Source organism: Aquarana catesbeiana, linkage group LG10, assembly GCF_042186555.1.
Source record: "Aquarana catesbeiana isolate 2022-GZ linkage group LG10, ASM4218655v1, whole genome shotgun sequence".
Taxonomy (NCBI): domain Eukaryota; kingdom Metazoa; phylum Chordata; class Amphibia; order Anura; family Ranidae; genus Aquarana; species Aquarana catesbeiana.
In genome coordinates this window covers 45,268,367-45,288,290 of record NC_133333.1, presented here as the reverse complement: position 1 = coordinate 45,288,290, position 19,924 = coordinate 45,268,367, and the positions used below count along the sequence as shown (strand labels likewise).

Genomic DNA, 19,924 nt, shown 5'->3' with positions numbered 1-19,924 from the left:
CAGTTGTCTCTATGCTTCTAGACACCCCATCTGCCACTGATTCTCCAAAAACAAAAATATGTTTGTCTCTGTCTCTTTCTGTCTCCTGCCTCGTAAAAGAGTGAGGAAGAAAAACAACCTGAAAAATGCATAGCAATTAAATGCACATAAAAACACACGTCTATGGAACGTGCCAATGTAAGGAAACCCCAATGTATGGTAAATTCCTCTCACTGACGACCAATTAACGAGGCCCTTCTCCCACTGACCACCAATATAAGGGGATCCTTTTTCCACTGGCCAGCAGTCTGCAGCTACAAAGGACATTTATCAAGACTGTCTTAAAGCGGAGTTTCACCCAAAAATGGAACTTCCGCTTTAAGTACCGGTGACCCCCTGACATGCCACATTTGGCATATAATTTTTATTTTTTTTTTTGGGGGGGGGGGGACGGGTACTCATGTAGCAAACTCTCTAGCCTCCCCCAGTCTAATGAGAACCTTCAGGGCCAAAGATAGCTGACATCCTTCTGTATGTGGTGGGTTGTGAGGCATTGTGGGTGCAAGGTGGTAAAGTTATTGGGCGCCAGACACTTCTTGGATGTAAAAGAGATTTTATGTCTCTTAACAGTCCTTTTTACATTTTGAGGGGAAAAAGGGTTAGGGCCAGGACACCCTTAAGCAGTTGCAATTTCAATTGGCAGATTCCGAGAAAGGCACCACATCTTCACGTGCAGGATTGCTGTCTCCTATGGCAACAGTCTTTAACAGTTCCTAACACAAATCGTTACAGTCCTCTTTGCTTCACTACAACTTCTACTTGCAGTTCTTCAGCCCCTTGAGCTCCTGGTCTCTCACTGGACCCTCTGATTCACTGACTCTGAATTCCTGGAGCTTTGAGGTGGTATCTCCCTAAAGCGTCAATCACGCTTCACTGCTGGGTCCCTAGCTTCGCACTCCAGATGTTTCTTAAGTTTTACCCCTGTCAACCTGTTCAGTCCTTGGCTTGACTCACAAGGCTGCTCTGCAAGCGTCACCTCCGCTGGCTGGGTCCCTAACCTGATCACTGCCTGAAGTTCCCAGATTCTCCATTGTGCCTGTGTGGTGACAATGCTGCTCCGGTACTTGCTTCAGTTACTCACTGTGGTCCCTGGTAAAGGTGGTTGGTCCCTTAGTGATGACAGCTTTCCTTCTACCTTCGACCTATCTTGGCTGAGATAACCCAAATACCCATAACCTGACCTTGGGTTGCCCTTCTCGTATCTAGTACCACCAAGTACCGGGCCACCTAGCGATAGAAAAGAACAGTGCAACAAGGCCAAACTTAGGGAGAAATCAATGGATCTCTAGCAATTGACCAGGGTAACTACTCCTGGCAAGTAAAATTGTGAGAAACTCCCTGACTAAACCCCAGGGCGCTACATCCAGTTTTGACAGGCACCCAGCTCCCACTTCCTCTCCTGGAGCCGCGGCGCCAGAAGGAAGTCCACCTCTCCCCCCTCCCTCCCTGCAATCTTCTGGGACACATCACAGGTCCCAGAAGATTGCACGGCCATTCAAAACGCGCTGCTCGCGCCTGGCTGTGAAGCCACACCTGGGCGCTCACAGTTACAATGTCAGGCACCGGGGAGAGAAGGGGGAGAGGAGCGAGGCTTTGTGCACCCACATCGCTGGACCCTGAGACAGAGTGTCCATTTATTAAAAGTCAGCAGCTACACTTTTTGTAGCTGCTGACTTATAAATGAGTTGAACTCCGCTTTAAGTATTGTGGCTGCTAATTCACTGCACCTTATATTTTATTATGTAAGGAAAGGTTTACTATCTGTCTGTAATTGGATAATACAATAGAATATTTGAAATTGTTTAAAGTGTTCCTTAAAATTTCCTAGTTTGTTAATGGTTCTACAGGCTCCACCCATAGTCCCCCCAATACTTATCTGAGCTCCTTCTTGATCCAGCGATGTGCACGAGAGCCTCGGTTGCTCTGGGACTCTCTCACATTTGCTGAGACATGTGCCCAAGATGGCTGCGGGGGTCACAGGGTCCAATCGGACAGCTGCTACCAGGTGACCACAAGAAATCATATAGGTCCCCCACAGCTTCCTTCCCCTACGGTATACCCACTATAGCAAAGAGCCACCTACAACAGAGAGCACAGACTGCACCTGCCTACATGTGTGCTGAAGGCTGTGTACCAGGGTTTTAGGTATTTTCAAGTATTAAAAATGTACTTTCTGAGTATTTGCCAAGCAGTGGCGGCTGGTGCTCAAAATTTGGCCTTTGGAGTCAGGCTGCACATGCTCAGTTTGGTGTGTATTGCTAGAGAGATCTTAATTTTTTCTTGGGAGAGTGCATGTGATCAGCACAGGGCCAATCAGCACTGTCTAGACAGAGGGTCAGGAGCTCTGCAGCCTCATAGGACAGCTCAGTGTAGTATGAAAACTCCTCCTACAAGCTTCACCAGGAATTGATAGCCCACCCCCTTTTGAAGCCTACTGGAACCTTTGGCTCTAATCACGTGCTTAAAAAAAAAAAAATGTAATCCATGCGTCCGGCTCCCTGCATGCAGATTATGGGGACGGACCCATAGGTAGGGGGGCAGCGCCCCTAATGGATGGGTCACCACTGGAGCCAAGCCAAAACCTCACTCTCTGGTGTTCCATTCTGTGTGTACCAGACACAAGCCGTATGCCAAATGGGTAAACCAAGTGGAATTTTTCTCCACCGACATCAATACTGTTAAAGTTTCTATTTATGTTTTGAAGGTTGAAATATGCATTGAAGGTTGTCTCTGCAATAAAAATTTTGGACAATATTTGATGATCCATGCTGTACTGGCGAATATGTGATCTGTGATAAAGCCAGTGTTGAGCTGGTAGTCGCTGCAGCACCCACTGCTGCCGAGCCTTGTTTCCAGGAAATTGTGATTAAATTATTCCAATTTGGAATATTGAGAAGTTCCTGGGACCTGTCACCCATGACCTACACTGAAAGTATAACTAAAGGCAAAACTGTTGGAGAGGGATTCAAACCCCTGTCAGTTTTTTTTTTTTGTTTTTGTATTGTCTGTATATAAAAACAAAAAGTGTAGCGCTATAATATTTCGGTCAGCAGCATTGGAATATGGCTGATACACAGACCAGTGAGTGCTGGAGGATGAATCGGGAGACTGTTCATGATTGGAGTTCTTCTCAAGATCATTCAATTGCAGACCAGCTATAACCAGGGCTGTCTTTAATATTTATTAGACCCTGGGCAAAACTTTTCTTGGGCCCCCCCCATGCAGTTTCGCTCTCCACCTGCTCTGAGACATACAATAAATAGCAGCTAGACTCAAAATCAGTTTACTGTATCAGATCAGGCAGCTATTGCGATTGGTTGCCAGAGATTACAGTGTATCATTACTGCTCACTGATTGGTTGCTAGAGGTTACAGCACACATTACGGCTCACTGATTAGTTGCTAGAGTTTACAGCACATGATTTCTGCTTGTTGATTGGCTGCTAGAGATAACTGTGAATATGACCTTAGGGGGCATGATATACAGCCGCCGCTATTTACATATGAATGCCGCCGCTATTTACATATGAATGTAATTTACATGTAAACACAGGGTTTGCAGGTGAGTCGTCTGCACATAACAAAAGGGCAGAGCTGGGCAGCATTAGTAGCAGCACTTCACACTGAGATATTGGGAAACAGTACAGGACTAAAACCTCAAGGGACGAGGGAATTTAAACCAGGATAGTTGGCAAGTATGAGGCAGGTGCTTTGGGCCCCACAATATTGACAGGGCCCTGGGCAGCTGCCCCTTTTGTCCTGCCTTAAAAACGGCCCTGGCTATAACCCTACCGTGTCACACGGTTTAAGCTCGTATGACTCACCGCTGTATGGCCTGTGAGTCCACCGCGTCCGGTAAGGGCATTTTACGTTACTTTTGCACTGGGCTGATTTTTGGAGGAGTCCACTAATAACAACATTGTTATTGGATATATGTCCATGCTCCAAGAGGTCTCCGTCTGACTAAATGAACTGTCCTCACCTCAGGGACTTACCACTCATCCCCACCCCTATATGCCTGTGTTTTGTTATAAGGATTTGGGTTTAACTTGTGTGACGCACACTTTGATTCACATCGTTTTTCTCACAAAGGACATGATAATAGTGGTTTTCTTTGGAATATTAGATTTCTCACTGGTTCATTGTTCTTTTATTTGTGGTCTAATATAATCTAATCTTTGATATACACTGTTGGTCACTCAGCATATTCCAATGCTGCTGACCGAAATATTATAGCGCTACACTTTTTGTTTTTATATTCATTGTCACAATTAGTCTAATTGGTGGTGTTGGCTGCTTACCTTTTCCACTACATTTTTCATTTTTTACATTTACTTATATTTGTTTGTTTGGTTGGCGCAGCAGCTTTTTTCTTATTTTTTACCTTTGTGTTGTCTGTGCCCCCGCTAGGAAGATTTACCCTCTTTATTTGTCCTGTTTGTCATTATCATTGAAAGTGAAAGTAAAAGAAAATCCCAAATTTTGGGTTGGTCCCAGAAAAGAAATAGAAGAGAAATTTTCCAATGGGGACACTAGTTCTGGTGACCTGGTGGTCCCCAAGGAATTCCTTTAATGTGCAGGGGTTTCCTCTCACTTCCTGTTTGGCTATGGGACAGGAAGTGAAGGGAAATCTCTGCAATGAGACACAGATGGCGAAAACAAGGGCTATAACCCTCCCTTTCAAAATGAAAAAAGTTTTAGGCTGGGTTTTAGGCTGACCTGAAACGGACCAAAAGACGCAAAGGGCTCCTGTGCAAGCCGCTGCAGAGACGTGTGAACCAGCTTCATAGAGAGCCAGGCACAATCTCCTGCTTTGTGAATTGGATGCGTGCAATTCATATAGGTGTGAACCCAGTCTTACTCATAGTTCTACTTTAATCCTGCCCACTTTCAATGTGGTTTTTTGGTCAGTCCTACTCCTAATTATTTGGGAACTGCCCAATCTTCTCAGGTAATACCTGTTTTTGAGTCACTGAGTAACTCAAAAAAAGGGTGATACTGTCATCTCAGAACGTTGCCTGGGACTACGGTACTGTCTATGAAAATACAGCTTACAGATTTTTTTCCTTCATTTTTAGAAGATACATACAAACTGTCAGTGGCTCGGTGTGCAAACCTGAAGCAAGCCAAGAATAAAATTTACATTCGTGTGAAAAAATATTTGCCCCCTTCCTGATTATAATTTTTTTTTTTGCTTAATTTCTTACACTTAGACCCCTTTCACACTGAGGCATGTTTCAGGCGCTACAGCGCTAAAAATAGCACCTGAAAATAGCTTTAGCTGCAAACCCAGTGTGAAAGCCAGAGTGCTTTCACATTGGTGCGCTGCGCTGGCAGGGCCTTACAAAAAGTCCTGCCAGCAGCTTCTTTGCCGCGGTGTAGGAGCGGTGAATACACTGCTCCTACCCATCGAAAACAATGGGGCAGCGCCGCCATACCGCCGGCAAAACGCCGCTGCAGCGAATAGCTCCGCTAAAAGGACGGTATTTTTAGCGCCGCTTTACCGCCGATGCCCAGGGTGGCTCAGTGTAAAAGGGGTCTTAAATGTGACAGATCATCAAACAAATTTTAATATTACACAAAGATAACCCGAGTAAATCCAAGATGCAGTTTTTAAATTATTATTTAATTTATTAAGGGGGAAAAAAATGCTGTTCAAACCTGCCTGGTCCTATGTGAAAAATTAATTGCCCCCTCCCATGCTGAATCATGAATGAACTGTGATTAACCACAATTTTTTGGAAAGCTGAGTTAAATTTCACTTGCCACACCCGGACCTGATTACCGCCAGACCTGTTGAATCAAGAAATCACATAAATAGAAGCTGTCTGCCAAAGTGAAGCTCGCTAACAGATCACAAAAAGCCACACATCATGCCACAATCTAAACAAATTCAAGAACAGATTAGAAACAAAGTAATGTTCATGTATCAGTCTAGGAAGGGTTTCAAAGCCATTATTAAGGCCTTGGAACTCCACTGAACCATAGGGAGATCCATTATCCACAAATGGAGATAACTTGGAACAGTGGTGAACCTTACCAGGAGTGGCTGGCCTTCAAAAATTACTCCAAGAGCATGATGACGACTCATCTAGGAGGTCATAAAAGAACCCAGAACAACATCTAAAGAACTGCAGGCCTCACTTGCCTCAGGTAAGATCGGTGTTCATGATTCAACAATAAGAAAGAGACTGGGCAAAAATGGCATCCATGGAGGGGTTCCAAGGCCAAAGCCACTGCTGACCAAAAAGAACACAAAGGCTCATCTCACATTTACCAAAAAACAGCTTGATTATCCCCAAGACTTTTAGGCAAATAATCTGAGGACTGATGAGACAAAATTGTAACTTTTTGGAAAGTGTGAGTCAAGTTACATCTGGCATAAAACTAATACAGCATTTCATAACGAGAACATCATACCAACAGACAGACATTGTGGTGGAAGCGTGATAGTCTGGGGCTGCTTTGCAGCTTCAGGACCTGGTTGACTTACTATAATTGATGGAACCATGAATTGTGAGCTCTACTAGAAAATCCTAAATGAGAACGTCCGGCCATCAGTTTGTGACCTCAAGCTCAAGTGCACTTGGGTTATGCAGCAAGACAATGATCCGACAGCAAGTCCACCTCCAAATGGTTCAAACAAAGCAAAATTTAGGTTTTGGAGTGGCCTAGTCAAAGCCCTGACTTAAATCGAATTGAGATGCTGTATCGTGAACTTACACGGACCGTTCATGCTGGAAAACCCTCCAATGTGGCTGAATTAAAACAATTCTGCAAAGAAGAGTGGGCCAAAATTGCTCCACAGCAATGTGAAAGACTCATTGCCAGTTATCGCAAATGCTTGATTGCAGTTGTTGCAATCAAGTAGTTGATTGCAGTTGTGGCACAGCCAGTTATTAGGTTTAGGGACAATTACTTTTTCACATAAAGCCAGGCAAGTTTGGACAGCTTTTTTGCCTTAATAAATGAAACCATAATTTAAAAACTGCATTTTGGATTTACTCAGGTTATCTTTGTGTAATAAGTATAAGGCTGACCGCAGCTTAGCCTGTTTTTGTAGGCGGAGTCAGGCTGCATAAAGCCGGCCCGCCTCTGCCTCCTTCCCTTGTGGTCGTAGGCTCTGGTATCCCACCCACCCATTCCTTTTTTTCTTTTACTTTTCATTCCATGCTTTTCATTTCATTTCATACTTGGGTATGCCCCCTTTTAGGCATACTGACCACGTGAACCCGGCACACCTCAGGTCAATGTTCTTTATTGTCTCTTTGTTTTTTCCTTCACTATCACAGGTTGACTCTGAGTACAATAACATTTGTTTGATGATCTGAGTCACTTAAGTGTGACAAATATGCAAAAAAAAAAACAGAAAGGGGGCAAATACTTTTTCACACAACGGTATACAACGTGGAAGCAAAGAACGTATGGAAATGTGGAAATGGAACCTTTTCGAGGGAACACCTTGATTTTTTTTTTTTTTTTTTTTAACTTTACCCAACTAAAGGATCAGAGTTTTAGTTTTATCAGAGAGATCTCTTCTTGACAGCCATATGGCCCATCTTTACGAAGGAAACTCAGTTACCTCCTTTTACCACTTGCTTACATGTTGTTTTGAAGTGAACTTGTAAAAAAAAAACTCAATGTACAGCTTTACTGGTAGACCAAGCAGCATAGATGAATACGTCTTTTCTGTAAAGTACTCTGTTCCTTCAATACAGTTCAAAGCCCCAAAAGGCCTATGGAGATTGGTTGTTCAGGCACCAAGCATTTCGTTGTGAAATGAGTGGTGTTTCTATTCTCTGCAATGATTATGTGATTGCCACATTGGATTGGCTATGGACAATGCTAGAAAGATGGTAAAATATAAGGTCTGACCTAACAGCTTAGGCTAGCTGCTATTTGGTATAGCATAGCTGTTTACATTTTAGGTTCTAGCATAGTTTTGCATTAAACCTTACTTTCTAACCTAGGCGAGTCAAGTTATGGTCTGCTCATTCTGTTCTAAAACAGGTTTTTAAACTGCAGCAGTAATTTCCCCCCAGATACAGATTCAGTGAATACAAGGTGTTCTCCAACTGAAGAAAGCTTAGAGGAGGGTCAGTGACCTCCAATCACAGTTAAGATCATACCTGGAGTTCTGATTTAACTTATGAAAAATCATTCAACAAAGGGCAGAACTTCTGCATTACTACAGGGATCCCTTCCTCATAGTCACATTTTTTTGGGAAGAGTTTGGATCACCTCTTCATAACTGTGGTGCCCATCAGTTGAATGTTTATCTCTCAATCGACAAAAACTGGGGCCAAGCTTTTTTTTTTTTTTTTTTTTTTTGGGCCAAGCTTATATGGTGTTTTAAAGTAACATAATAAAAACTGAGGGATAGTAACTTAACTCTGGGTCAACCAACTGTCTCTAATGCCGCGTACACACGAGCAGACTTTACGGCAGACTTTGCCCGGCGGACGGGATTTGGTCGGACAATTCGATCGTGTGTGGGCTCCAGCGGACTTTGTTTTCTCAAAAGTTGGACGGACTTAGATTTGAAACATGTTTTAAATGAATCTGTTGAAATCGAGTCCGGTCGAAAAGTCCGCCGTCTGTATGCTAGTTCGACGGACAAAAAGCCACGCTAGGGCAGCTATTGGCTACTGGCTATGAACTTCCTTGTTTTAGTCCGGTCGTACATCATCACGTACGAATTCGACGGACTTTGGTGGATTGTGTGTAGGCAAGTCCGTTCATTCAGAAAGTCCGTCGTAAAGTACATCGAAAAGTCCATCGAAAAGTCCGCCGGGCAAAGTCTGCCGTAAAGTCCGCTCGTGTGTACGCGGCATAAGTGCAATGGCAAAACATACCGTTAACATGTCAAAACTCTTGCAATATCTATATCAGCCTTCTACCTTTTATCTTTTAGCTCTCAGGAAACACCCAGTCAAAAAAAATGATGATATCTACAGCTTATGGTACATTAGTGTGATCAAAAAGTTGTAGATATACTTTTAGAACTAAAATTAGGAAATTTGGGGTACCTAGTATGTTTAACACACCCCCCCCCCCTCATAATTCCAAGTACCATATTATTAAACAAATGGAATAATATTGGTTAGACAAGACCTGTAGTGGTAAATTAAAAGGTTCCTCCTTACAAAGGTAGTAGTCAGTGGAGAAGAGTTACCTTACATAGTGGTGGTCAGTGGAAGAGGCTCCCTTACATTGGGGTGCTGGTCAGTGCAGAAGAATCAGCTTACATGGAGATTGTCAGTCAAGAAGGGCTATTTAGAATTGGTGCTGTTCAATCAAGAATAGTCACCTTACATGGCAGTAGTCAGCAGAGATGGACTTCCTCAAATTGGTGGTCAGTGGAAGAAGAAATTACCCCTTGCATGAGTGGTTATTAGTGAAGAGTCCCCTTTCGTTGGTCAGTGGACAAAATTGGCCATACGTTGGTGGACAGTGTAGTGCACACTGCACCCTTACATTGGTAGTCAGCAAAGAACTTCATTGGTGGAATGATTGAACTGTACAGGCACCATCAAGAGGAAAGTTGATCGAAGGATCTTTTATTAAAATCATTTTTTTTCAAAAAATGTGAAAGAACTGCTTACTTACCAGTCTGTTGAAATGGATTAGACTTCCCCTGGATAAAAACAGTGTAATTACCCTCAAATGCCTTTTGTACTTTCTGAATCTCCAACGAGCCATTAGGATAGATGTTGGTTCCAGTAAAGTATTTTGTTCCATTATTTTGAGAACCATCTCCATTGTTGTACCTTATAATCTGATTTTTAGCAGATATGTTGTTTCCAAGGTACCACTCAGAGAATCGTATGTCTTCTGTGATGCCAATGATATTAATAATAACAGGGTAACCTTCCAATGGGTTGCGAGGAATAACTTCTGTTTCAATTCCATTGGCTGAGGCAACGAATATACCGAGCAGTACTACAACACAAAATTTAAAAAGGATTTTTTTGGATAGTTTATTTTACATATTTTTCAGTGTAAAATGTACAGTGTCATTTGGCGAATCAATCTGTGTCTAAGCGGTAACCGTGGTTCTGTAGCACTGATGTCCTGGGTTAGCATAAAAGGCACAATGTTTGTGTACCAAAAACACATTAAAATGTAAACATTCCAAGGGAATAGTGCCCCATCATTGTTGTCAGTGGGAGGAATAGTGCCCCATCATTGGTGTAAGTGAGAGGAATAGTGCCCCATCATTGGTGTTAGTGGGAGGAATATGAGATTGTGCTTCTACCCAAGATGAACAATATGCAGGAGTTGGATCTAAAACATAGGTGGTCTTAGCCGCAATCACTCTTTCATTTACTTGATTTATCTCCCTCCTGCTGTCAGATTTAACCTGACTAATTTCTTTGATAAGGAGACCTCTCAAGTAGTCCTTCATAGTGTCCCACACCATCATAAAAGAAGCAGTATTTACGTTAATTTCCAGAAAAGAGGTCAAAGCATGTTGTATAGATTCATAGGTATTAATTATCTAGAGCCAAAACGGATTAAGTTTCCACAAGGCCCGACTTGCTCACGTTGAGATACCAGGGTAGCCAGCAGAGGAGAGTGTTCTGACATGTCCCTAGCCATAATGTCAATGAAGACAATATACCTAAATATTTCAAAAGTACCCAGCATTAAATCAATATGAGAAAGAGAATTATGGGTCCTTGAGAAGCATGTATACTGATCCTCCACAGGATGCAATTTACGCCAAAGATAATGCAGACTCATCTCTCCACATAACTTACCCATGGGGGTCACTCCATCTACGCTGGCTTGGTTAGATGCAGAGAGCCTGTCCTGTATTTTACTAAAAACATTGTTAAAGTCACCCATCAACAAAACTGGAAGGGGTAGTACGTCAGCTATAAATTTTACAAACAGTTGGAGTACCTCACATGAATATGGAGGTGGTATATACAGGGCCGGATTTCCCACAAGGCCACCGAGGCCAGGCCTCGGGGCGGCAGTGGTACAGGGGCGGCCCGGCGCCGCTCCTGCAATGACTTCTCGGCCGCCCCCCACACTAACCTAGCAGCATGCAGCGCACCCGGGCACCAGAGAGGTGGGGGCGCTGAAGCGCTAGAGTGCTCCTCTCCCTCCTCCTACTCTCTGTGTCCAGATGCGGCTCCCTCCGCTCCCACCGCCGCCGCTGCTGTTTTTTTCGAGGCTTCAGCCCGTCCCCCCTTCCTCCTCCTGTCAGAGAAGGAGAGCAGCCGCCGGAGATTGGGGGGGGCTGGTCTCTGTGCGGGGGGCGGGGGGGCGCGTGTTCTTTTGTGTCTCTCACTCCCGCCCAAGCCTGTCTCCATCTGTTCACTTATGGAGGGGGAGTTGTCCTGGGAGGGGGGGTTGTCCTGGGGCTCTGTACTAGTGAAGGGGGGGTTTGTCTGGGGGGGTTGTCCTGGGGGTCTGTACTAATGGAGGGGGGGTTTGTCCTGGGGGGGTCTGTACTAATGAAGGGAGGGGTGGTTTGTCCTGGGGGGGTCTGTACTAATGAAGGGAGGGGTGGTTTGTTCTGGGGGGGTCTGTGCTAATGGAGGGGGTGGGGGTTGACCTGGGGGGGTTTGTACTAATGGAGAGGGGGTTGACCTGGGGGGGGTTTGTACTAATGGAGGGGGGGTTATCCTGGGGGGTATGTACTAATGGAGGGGGGTTGTCCTGGGGGTTTGTACTAATGGAGGGGCGTTTGTCCTGGGGGGTCTGTACTAATGAAGGGAGGGGGGTTTGTCCTGGGGGGGGGTCTGTACTAATGAAGGGAGGGGGGTTTGTCCTGGGGGGGGGTCTGTACTAATGAAGGGAGGGGGGTTTGTCCTGGGGGGGGATCTGTACTAATGAAGGGAGGGGGGTTTGTCCTGGGGGGGTCTGTGCTAATGGAGGGGGTGGGGGTTGACCTGGGGGGGTTTCTACTAATGGAGAGGGGGTTGTCCTGGGGGGGGGTTTGTACTAATGGAGGGGGGGTTGTCCTGGGGGGGGTTTGTACTAATGGAGGGGGGGGTTGACCTGGGGGGGGTTGTACTAATGGAGGGGGGTTGTCCTGGGGGGTATGTACTAATGGAGGGGGGGTTGTCCTGGGGGGTATGTACTAATGGAGGGGGGTTGTCCTGGGGGGTTTGTACTAATGGAGGGGCGTTTGTCCTGGGGGGGTCTGTACTAATAAAGGGAGGGGGGTTTGGCCTGGTGGGGGTCTGTACTAATGGATGGGGGTTTGTCCTGGGGGGGGTCTGTACTAATGGAGGGGGGTGGTTTGTCCTGGGGGGGGGTCTACACCCAGGAAAGTACACCCAGGACTCCAGAGGGAGAGGGCAGTGCTGAGGGAACACCATCAGAGAGAGAACCCTGCTGCCCTGCGCCACCAGAGGGAAAGCCACACAGCCTGGCGCCATCCCTGGCGGAGAAAGGAATGGAGTCATTGCAGGAATACAGATCTGGGTGCTACCCAGCGGAGTCGCCACGGGCAATTCAGAGTGAGCTGACTCCTGATCAGAGGGAACCGTTGCTGTATCGCTGGGTCAGGTGAGAGGGCCTATCGGCCATTATCTACTAATGTCCATAGGAACTGCAGTCTCTGACCGTCTCCTGTATCATGTCTGCAATCTCTGACCATCTCCTGTACTATGATTGCAGACTCTGACCATCTCTTGTATCATGTCTGCAGTCTTTGACCGTATCATGTCTGGGGGCTCTTTCTGGTGGTGTGTGTGTGTGTGTGTGGGGGGGCGGCATTGAAGGGCACGGCCTTGGGGCGGCAAAGGGAGTAAATCCGGGCCTGGGTATATACACATTGGCAATCACTAAACACTTGTCATGAAGTCTACAATGCATTAATACGTATCTCCCATATCTATCTATTTCTGCACGTTCACAGGAGAAGCCGCCAACATCGTATACCACGATAGATACACCTCTAGCATATGTAGAATGATATGCTTTGTTTACACCATGGCGTTCCAGGAACCAAACCATTTCTGGAGTGGCGGGCGTCTCCTGCAAAAATAGTTCCCTAAAACGCCAGTTTATTAGTTAGGGAAATATTAGTTCCTCTTACATTCCAAGAAACAATCTTCATCAACTAGTCATATGTGAATATGAGTACAACGGTTAGCTGGGGTATGTGCCCATATGTGCATACACATACACTATATTATCAAAAGTATTTGGGGCACATGAACTTTAATGGCATCCCAGTCTTATGCCGCGTACACACGGTTGGACCTTCCGGCATACTTGGTCCGACGGACCAGAGTCCGCCGGACAATCCGACCGTGTGTAGGCTCCGGCTGACTTTTCCGGCGGACTTTTTCCCAAAAGCCCGCCGGACCTAGATTTGAAACATGTTTTAAATCTTTCCGTCGGACTCAGTTTCTGGCGGAAAGTCTGCTCGTCTGTGTGCTGGTCCGACGGAAAGCCCGCTCATCTGTATGCTGGTCCAACGGACCAGATACGACACAAGGACAGGGTATTGCATTTCGCGCTCGCGACAATAGGAAAAACAAATTTTCCTATTGCAGCGAGCGCGGGGCATACCAGGCCCTTAGGTCTGGTATGGATTATAAAGGGAACCCCCTACGCTGAAAAAACGTCAACATCACCCGGTGACCACGCCCCCTAAAACGTCACAGTCCCAGCATGCCCAGGGACTGTGACATCATAAGGGGGCGGGGTCTCCGCCTATATAAGTCACAACGGATCTTTTATTAAAATCATTTTTTTTCAAAAAATGTGAAAGAACTGCTTACTTACCAGTCTGTTGAAATGGATTAGACTTCCCCTGGATAAAAACAGTGTAATTACCCTCAAATGCCTTTTGTACTTTCTGAATCTCCAACGAGCCATTAGGATAGATGTTGGTTCCAGTAAAGTATTTTGTTCCATTATTTTGAGAACCATCTCCATTGTTGTACCTTATAATCTGATTTTCAGCAGATGTGTTGTTTCCAAGGTACCACTCAGAGAATCGTATGTCTTCTGTGATGCCAATGATATTAATAATAACAGGGTAACCTTCCAATGGGTTGCGAGGAATAACTTCTGTTTCAATTCCATTTGCTGAGGCAACGAATATATCGAGCAGTACTACAACACAAAATTTAAAAAGGATTTTTTTGGATAGTTTATTTTACATATTTTTCAGTGTAAAATGTACAGTGTCATTTGGCGAATCAATCTGTGTCTAAGCGGTAACCGTGGTTCTGTAGCACTGATGTCCTGGGTTAGCATAAAAGGCACAATGTTTGTGTACCAAAAACACATTAAAATGTAAACATTCCAAGGGAATAGTGCCCCATCATTGTTGTCAGTGGGAGGAATAGTGCCCCATCATTTGTGTCAGTGAAAGGAATAGTACCCCATCATTGGTGTAAGTGAGAGGAATAGTGCCCCATCATTGGTGTTAGTGGGAGGAATATGAGATTGTGCTTCTACCCAAGATGAACAATATGCAGGAGTTGGATCTAAAACATAGGTGGTCTTAGCCGCAATCACTCTTTCATTTACTTGATTTATCTCCCTCCTGCTGTCAGATTTAACCTGACTAATTTCTTTGATAAGGAGACCTCTCAAGTAGTCCTTCATAGTGTCCCACACCATCATAAAAGAAGCAGTATTTACGTTAATTTCCAGAAAAGAGGTCAAAGCATGTTGTATAGATTCATAGGTATTAATTATCTAGAGCCAAAACGGATTAAGTTTCCACAAGGCCCGACTTGCTCACGTTGAGATACCAGGGTAGCCAGCAGAGGAGAGTGTTCTGACATGTCCCTAGCCATAATGTCAATGAAGACAATATACCTAAATATTTCAAAAGTACCCAGCATTAAATCAATATGAGAAAGAGAATTATGGGTCCTTGAGAAGCATGTATACTGATCCTCCACAGGATGCAATTTACGCCAAAGATAATGCAGACTCATCTCTCCACATAACTTACCCATGGGGGTCACTCCATCTACGCTGGCTTGGTTAGATGCAGAGAGCCTGTCCTGTATTTTACTAAAAACATTGTTAAAGTCACCCATCAACAAAACTGGAAGGGGTAGTACGTCAGCTATAAATTTTACAAACAGTTGGAGTACCTCACATGAATATGGAGGTGGTATATACAGGGCCGGATTTCCCACAAGGCCACCGAGGCCAGGCCTCGGGGCGGCAGTGGTACAGGGGCGGCCCGGCGCCGCTCCTGCAATGACTTCTCGGCCGCCCCCCACACTAACCTAGCAGCATGCAGCGCACCCGGGCACCAGAGAGGTGGGGGCGCTGAAGCGCTAGAGTGCTCCTCTCCCTCCTCCTACTCTCTGTGTCCAGATGCGGCTCCCTCCGCTCCCACCGCCGCCGCTGCTGTTTTTTTCGAGGCTTCAGCCCGTCCCCCCTTCCTCCTCCTGTCAGAGAAGGAGAGCAGCCGCCGGAGATTGGGGGGGGCTGGTCTCTGTGCGGGGGGCGGGGGGGCGCGTGTTCTTTTGTGTCTCTCACTCCCGCCCAAGCCTGTCTCCATCTGTTCACTTATGGAGGGGGAGTTGTCCTGGGGGGGGGGTTGTCCTGGGGCTCTGTACTAGTGAAGGGGGGGGGGGTTGTCCTGGGGCTCTGTACTAGTGAAGGGGGGGGTTTGTCTGGGGGGGGGTTGTCCTGGGGGTCTGTACTAATGGAGGGGGGGGTTTGTCCTGAGGGGGTCTGTACTAATGAAGGGAGGGGGGTTTGTCCTGGGGGGGTCTGTGCTAATGGAGGGGGTGGGGGTTGACCTGGGGGGGTTTGTACTAATGGAGAGGGGGTTGTCCTGGGGGGGGTTTGTACTAATGGAGGGGGGGTTGTCCTGGGGGGGGTTTGTACTAATGGAGGGGGGGTTGTCCTGGGGGGGTTTGTACTAATGGAGGGGGGGGTTGACCTGGGGGGGGTTGTACTAATGGAGGGGGGGTTGTCCTGGGGGGTTTGTACTAATGGAGGGGCGTTTGTCCTGGGGGGGTCTGTACTAATGAAGGGAGGGGGGTTTGTCCTGGTGGGGGTCTGTACTAATGGATGGGGGTTTGTCCTGGGGGGGGGTCTGTACTAATGGAGGGGGGTGGTTTGTCCTGGGGGGGGGTCTACACCCAGGAAAGTACACCCAGGACTCCAGAGGGAGAGGGCAGTGCTGAGGGAACACCATCAGAGAGAGAACCCTGCTGCCCTGCGCCACCAGAGGGAAAGCCACTCAGCCTGGCGCCATCCCTGGTGGAGAAAGGAATGGAGTCATTGCAGGAATACAGATCTGGGTGCTACCCAGCGAAGTCGCCACGGGCAATTCAGAGTGAGCCGACTCCTGATCAGAGGGAACCGTTGCTGTATCGCTGGGTCCGGTGAGAGGGCCTATCGGCCATTATCTACTAATGTCCATAGGAACTGCAGTCTCTGACCGTCTCCTGTATCATGTCTGCAATCTCTGACCATCTCCTGTACTATGATTGCAGTCTCTGACCATCTCTTGTATCATGTCTGCAGTCTTTGACCGTATCATGTCTGGGGGCTCTTTCTGGTGGTGGGTGTGTGTGTGTGTGTGTGTGTGTGTGTGTGTGTGTGTGTGTGTGTGTGTGGGGGGGGGGGGGGGGTGGGCGGGCGGCATTGAAGGGCCCGGCCTTGGGGCGGCAAAGGGAGTAAATCCGGGCCTGGGTATATACACATTGGCAATCACTAAACACTTGTCATGAAGTCTACAATGCATTAATACGTATCTCCCATATCTATCTATTTCTGCACGTTCACAGGAGAAGCCGCCAACATCGTATACCACGATAGATACACCTCTAGCATATGTAGAATGATATGCTTTGTTTACACCATGGCGTTCCAGGAACCAAACCATTTCTGGAGTGGCGGGCGTCTCCTGCAAAAATAGTTCCCTAAAACGCCAGTCTATTAGTTAGGGAAATATTAGTTCCTCTTACATTCCAAGAAACAATCTTCATCAACTAGTCATATGTGAATATGAGTACAACGGTTAGCTGGGGTATGTGCCCATATGTGCATACACATACACTATATTATCAAAAGTATTTGGGGCACATGAACTTTAATGGCATCCCAGTCTTATGCCGCGTACACACGGTTGGACCTTCCGGCATACTTGGTCCGGCGGACTCTGGTCCGCCGGACAATCCGACCGTGTGTAGGCTCCGGCTGACTTTTCCGGCGGACTTTTTCCCAAAAGCCCGCCGGACCTAGATTTGAAACATGTTTTAAATCTTTCCGTCGGACTCAGTTTCTGGCGGAAAGTCTGCTCGTCTGTGTGCTGGTCCGACGGAAAGCCCGCTCATCTGTATGCTGGTCCAACGGACCAGATACGACACAAGGACAGGGTATTGCATTTCGCGCTCGCGACAATAGGAAAAACAAATTTTCCTATTGCAGCGAGCGCGGGGCATACCAGGCCCTTAGGTCTGGTATGGATTATAAAGGGAACCCCCTACGCTGAAAAAACGTCAACATCACCCGGTGACCACGCCCCCTAAAACGTCACAGTCCCAGCATGCCCAGGGACTGTGACATCATAAGGGGGCGGGGTCTCCGCCTATATAAGTCACAACGGAGCGCTCAGAGAGCAGTCCAGCCGGAGAGAGCATCGTGTCAACATCTGGAGAAGAGAAGAGGGAATAAGACAAGAAGCCCAGAAGTCCGGACCTCCGCTGGCAAAAGAGCGGCCTGAAGACAGCGGAGGAGCCGGCTGAAGAACTGGAACACCGGGAGAAGAGGCCGGAGGGAGCGGAGAAGAACCAACCGGACGCCGGGAGAAGAGGAACTGGAGGGACCCCCGAAGCCGGAAGAAGACCCCCGAAGCCAGAGGAAGACCCCCCCGGAGCTGTTTAATAAATTATTTTAACAACTTGTGTAGTGTGTTTTATTATTGACGCTTTTTCCCTGTCTGAATGGGTAGGGGTACCATGTACCCCATACTCATTCACATAGGGTGGGGGTCGGGATCTGGGGGCCCTCTTATTATAGGGAGCTCCCGGATTCCGATAAGCCCCCCGCCCGCAGACCCCGACAACCAACGGCCAGGGTTGTCGGGAAGAGGCCCTTGTCCTCATCAACATGGGGACAAGGTGCTTTGGGGTGGGGGGGCCCCCCCAAGGAACCCCCCCAAGGAACCCCCCCATGTTGATGGCATATGGCCTGGTATGGTTCAGGAGGGGGGGGCCACTCGCTCGTCCCTACCCCCTTTCCTGACCGGCCGGGCTGCATGCTCGGATCGGGGTCTGGTATGGATTTTAGGGGGGACCCCATGCCATTTTTTCGGCGTAGGGGGTTCCCTTTATAATCCATACCAGACTTAAGGGCCTGGTATGCCCCACGATGGGGCTCGCAAGGTGTCAATCTCGCTGATAAAATCGGCAAGATTGACTTCCTTTTCTAGTCCCGTCGTACCTGAGTCACGTTCAAAATGAACGGACTTGTCCATGTTTGTGAAAGCCCGCCGTAACTCCGGCGAAGTCCGTCGGAAAGGCGGGCGGATTTAGCCCGCCGGAAAGTCCGGTCGTGTGTGGGCAAGTCCGTCCGTTTTAAAGTCCGGCGCAAAGTGTGCCAGACCAAGTATGCCAGAAAGTCCGATCGTGTGTACGCGGCATTAGTCTGTAAGTTTCAATATTGAGTTGGCCCACCCTTTGCAGCTATAACAGCCTCAGCTCTTCTAGAAAGGCTGTCCACAAGGTTTAGAAGTGTGTCTTTGGGAATGTTTGACCTTTCTCCCAGAAGCGCATTTGTGAGGTCAGGCACTGATGTGGACAAGAAGGCCTGGCTCGCAGTCTCCACTCTAATTCATCCCAAAGGTGTTCTATCGGGTTGAATTGCAGGCCAGTCAAGTTCCTCCACCCCAAACTCACTCATCCATGTCTTTATGGACCTTGCTGTGTGCACTGGTCCAAATCATTTGGTGGAGGGGGGATTAGGGTGTGGGGTTGTTTTTCAGGGATTGGGCTTGGCCCCTTAGTTCCAGTAAAAAGAACTATTAAGGCGTCAGCATACCAAGACATTTTGGACAATTTCATGCTCCCAACTTTGTGGCAACGGTTTGGGATGGCCTCTTCCTGTTCCGACATGACTGCGTGGCCTGCAGAAGAGCCCTGACCTCAACCCGATAGAACACCTTTGGGATGAATTAGAGCATAGACTGTGAGCCAGGCCTTCTCTTCCACATCAGTGCCTGACCTCACAAATGCGCTTCTCGAAGAATGCTCAAACATTCCAATAGACACACTCCTGAATCTTGTGGACAGTCTTCCCAGAAGAGTTGAAGTTTGTTAAAGCTGAGAAGGGTGGGCCAACTCAATGCTGAACCCTACGGACTAAGACTGGGATGTCATTAACCTCCCTGGAGGTATGATTATTTCAGATTTTTGCGTCTCAAAGCGGTACAATTATTTTGCATAGAAATTTGACGTTTTTATATTGTAGGTTTGTAATTCTTAACAATAACACACTTAAATCTGTCCACCAAGAGTCTAGTAGATATCCCGGGTATGATAAAGTTTGAAACACAAAATTATAATATAATAAATAAATAATTGTAAAAAATAATAATAATAAAAAAAAAAATCCCCGCGATTCACTATCGCTCAATTCTGCAAGTGTTCTAATTTACTTTCGCTGTTTTCTAGCTGGTCTAAAACCAATTTTGACGTAAAGGGACACTTTTTGGTTGCTATGGACAATCTCCAGTTTCCAGGCAGAAAAAACAGTATATATCATATAAAACTGCATGCAGGGCATTGGACAAAGCACTGGGGACAAAAGGGATGTGAAATGATTTCATACAGTACTGTAATCTGTAAGATTACAGTGTACTGTATGTGTTATGCATTTTCACTTTTTTGAATTTGCCGCCAGGCTCCGCCCCCGTGCGTCGCGACGCTCGC

The 19,924-nt window shown here is 46.8% G+C and overlaps 1 protein-coding gene across 7 annotated transcripts in view; it reads right to left on the bottom strand.

Annotated features, from left to right (window-relative positions):
• The window catches only part of LOC141110647 (cell adhesion molecule CEACAM10-like), a 124,992-nt gene that overhangs the window by 89,295 nt on the left and 15,773 nt on the right, over positions 1 to 19,924 (bottom strand). For all 7 annotated transcript variants that reach the window (XM_073602122.1, XM_073602121.1, XM_073602116.1 and 4 more), the window contains exons 2-3: positions 13,794 to 14,126; positions 9,648 to 9,980 (exon numbers count right to left, since the gene is read on the bottom strand). In XM_073602122.1, coding sequence (XP_073458223.1) covers positions 9,648 to 9,980; positions 13,794 to 14,126 — 666 coding nt within the window. The remainder of the gene's footprint in view (positions 1 to 9,647; positions 9,981 to 13,793; positions 14,127 to 19,924) is intronic.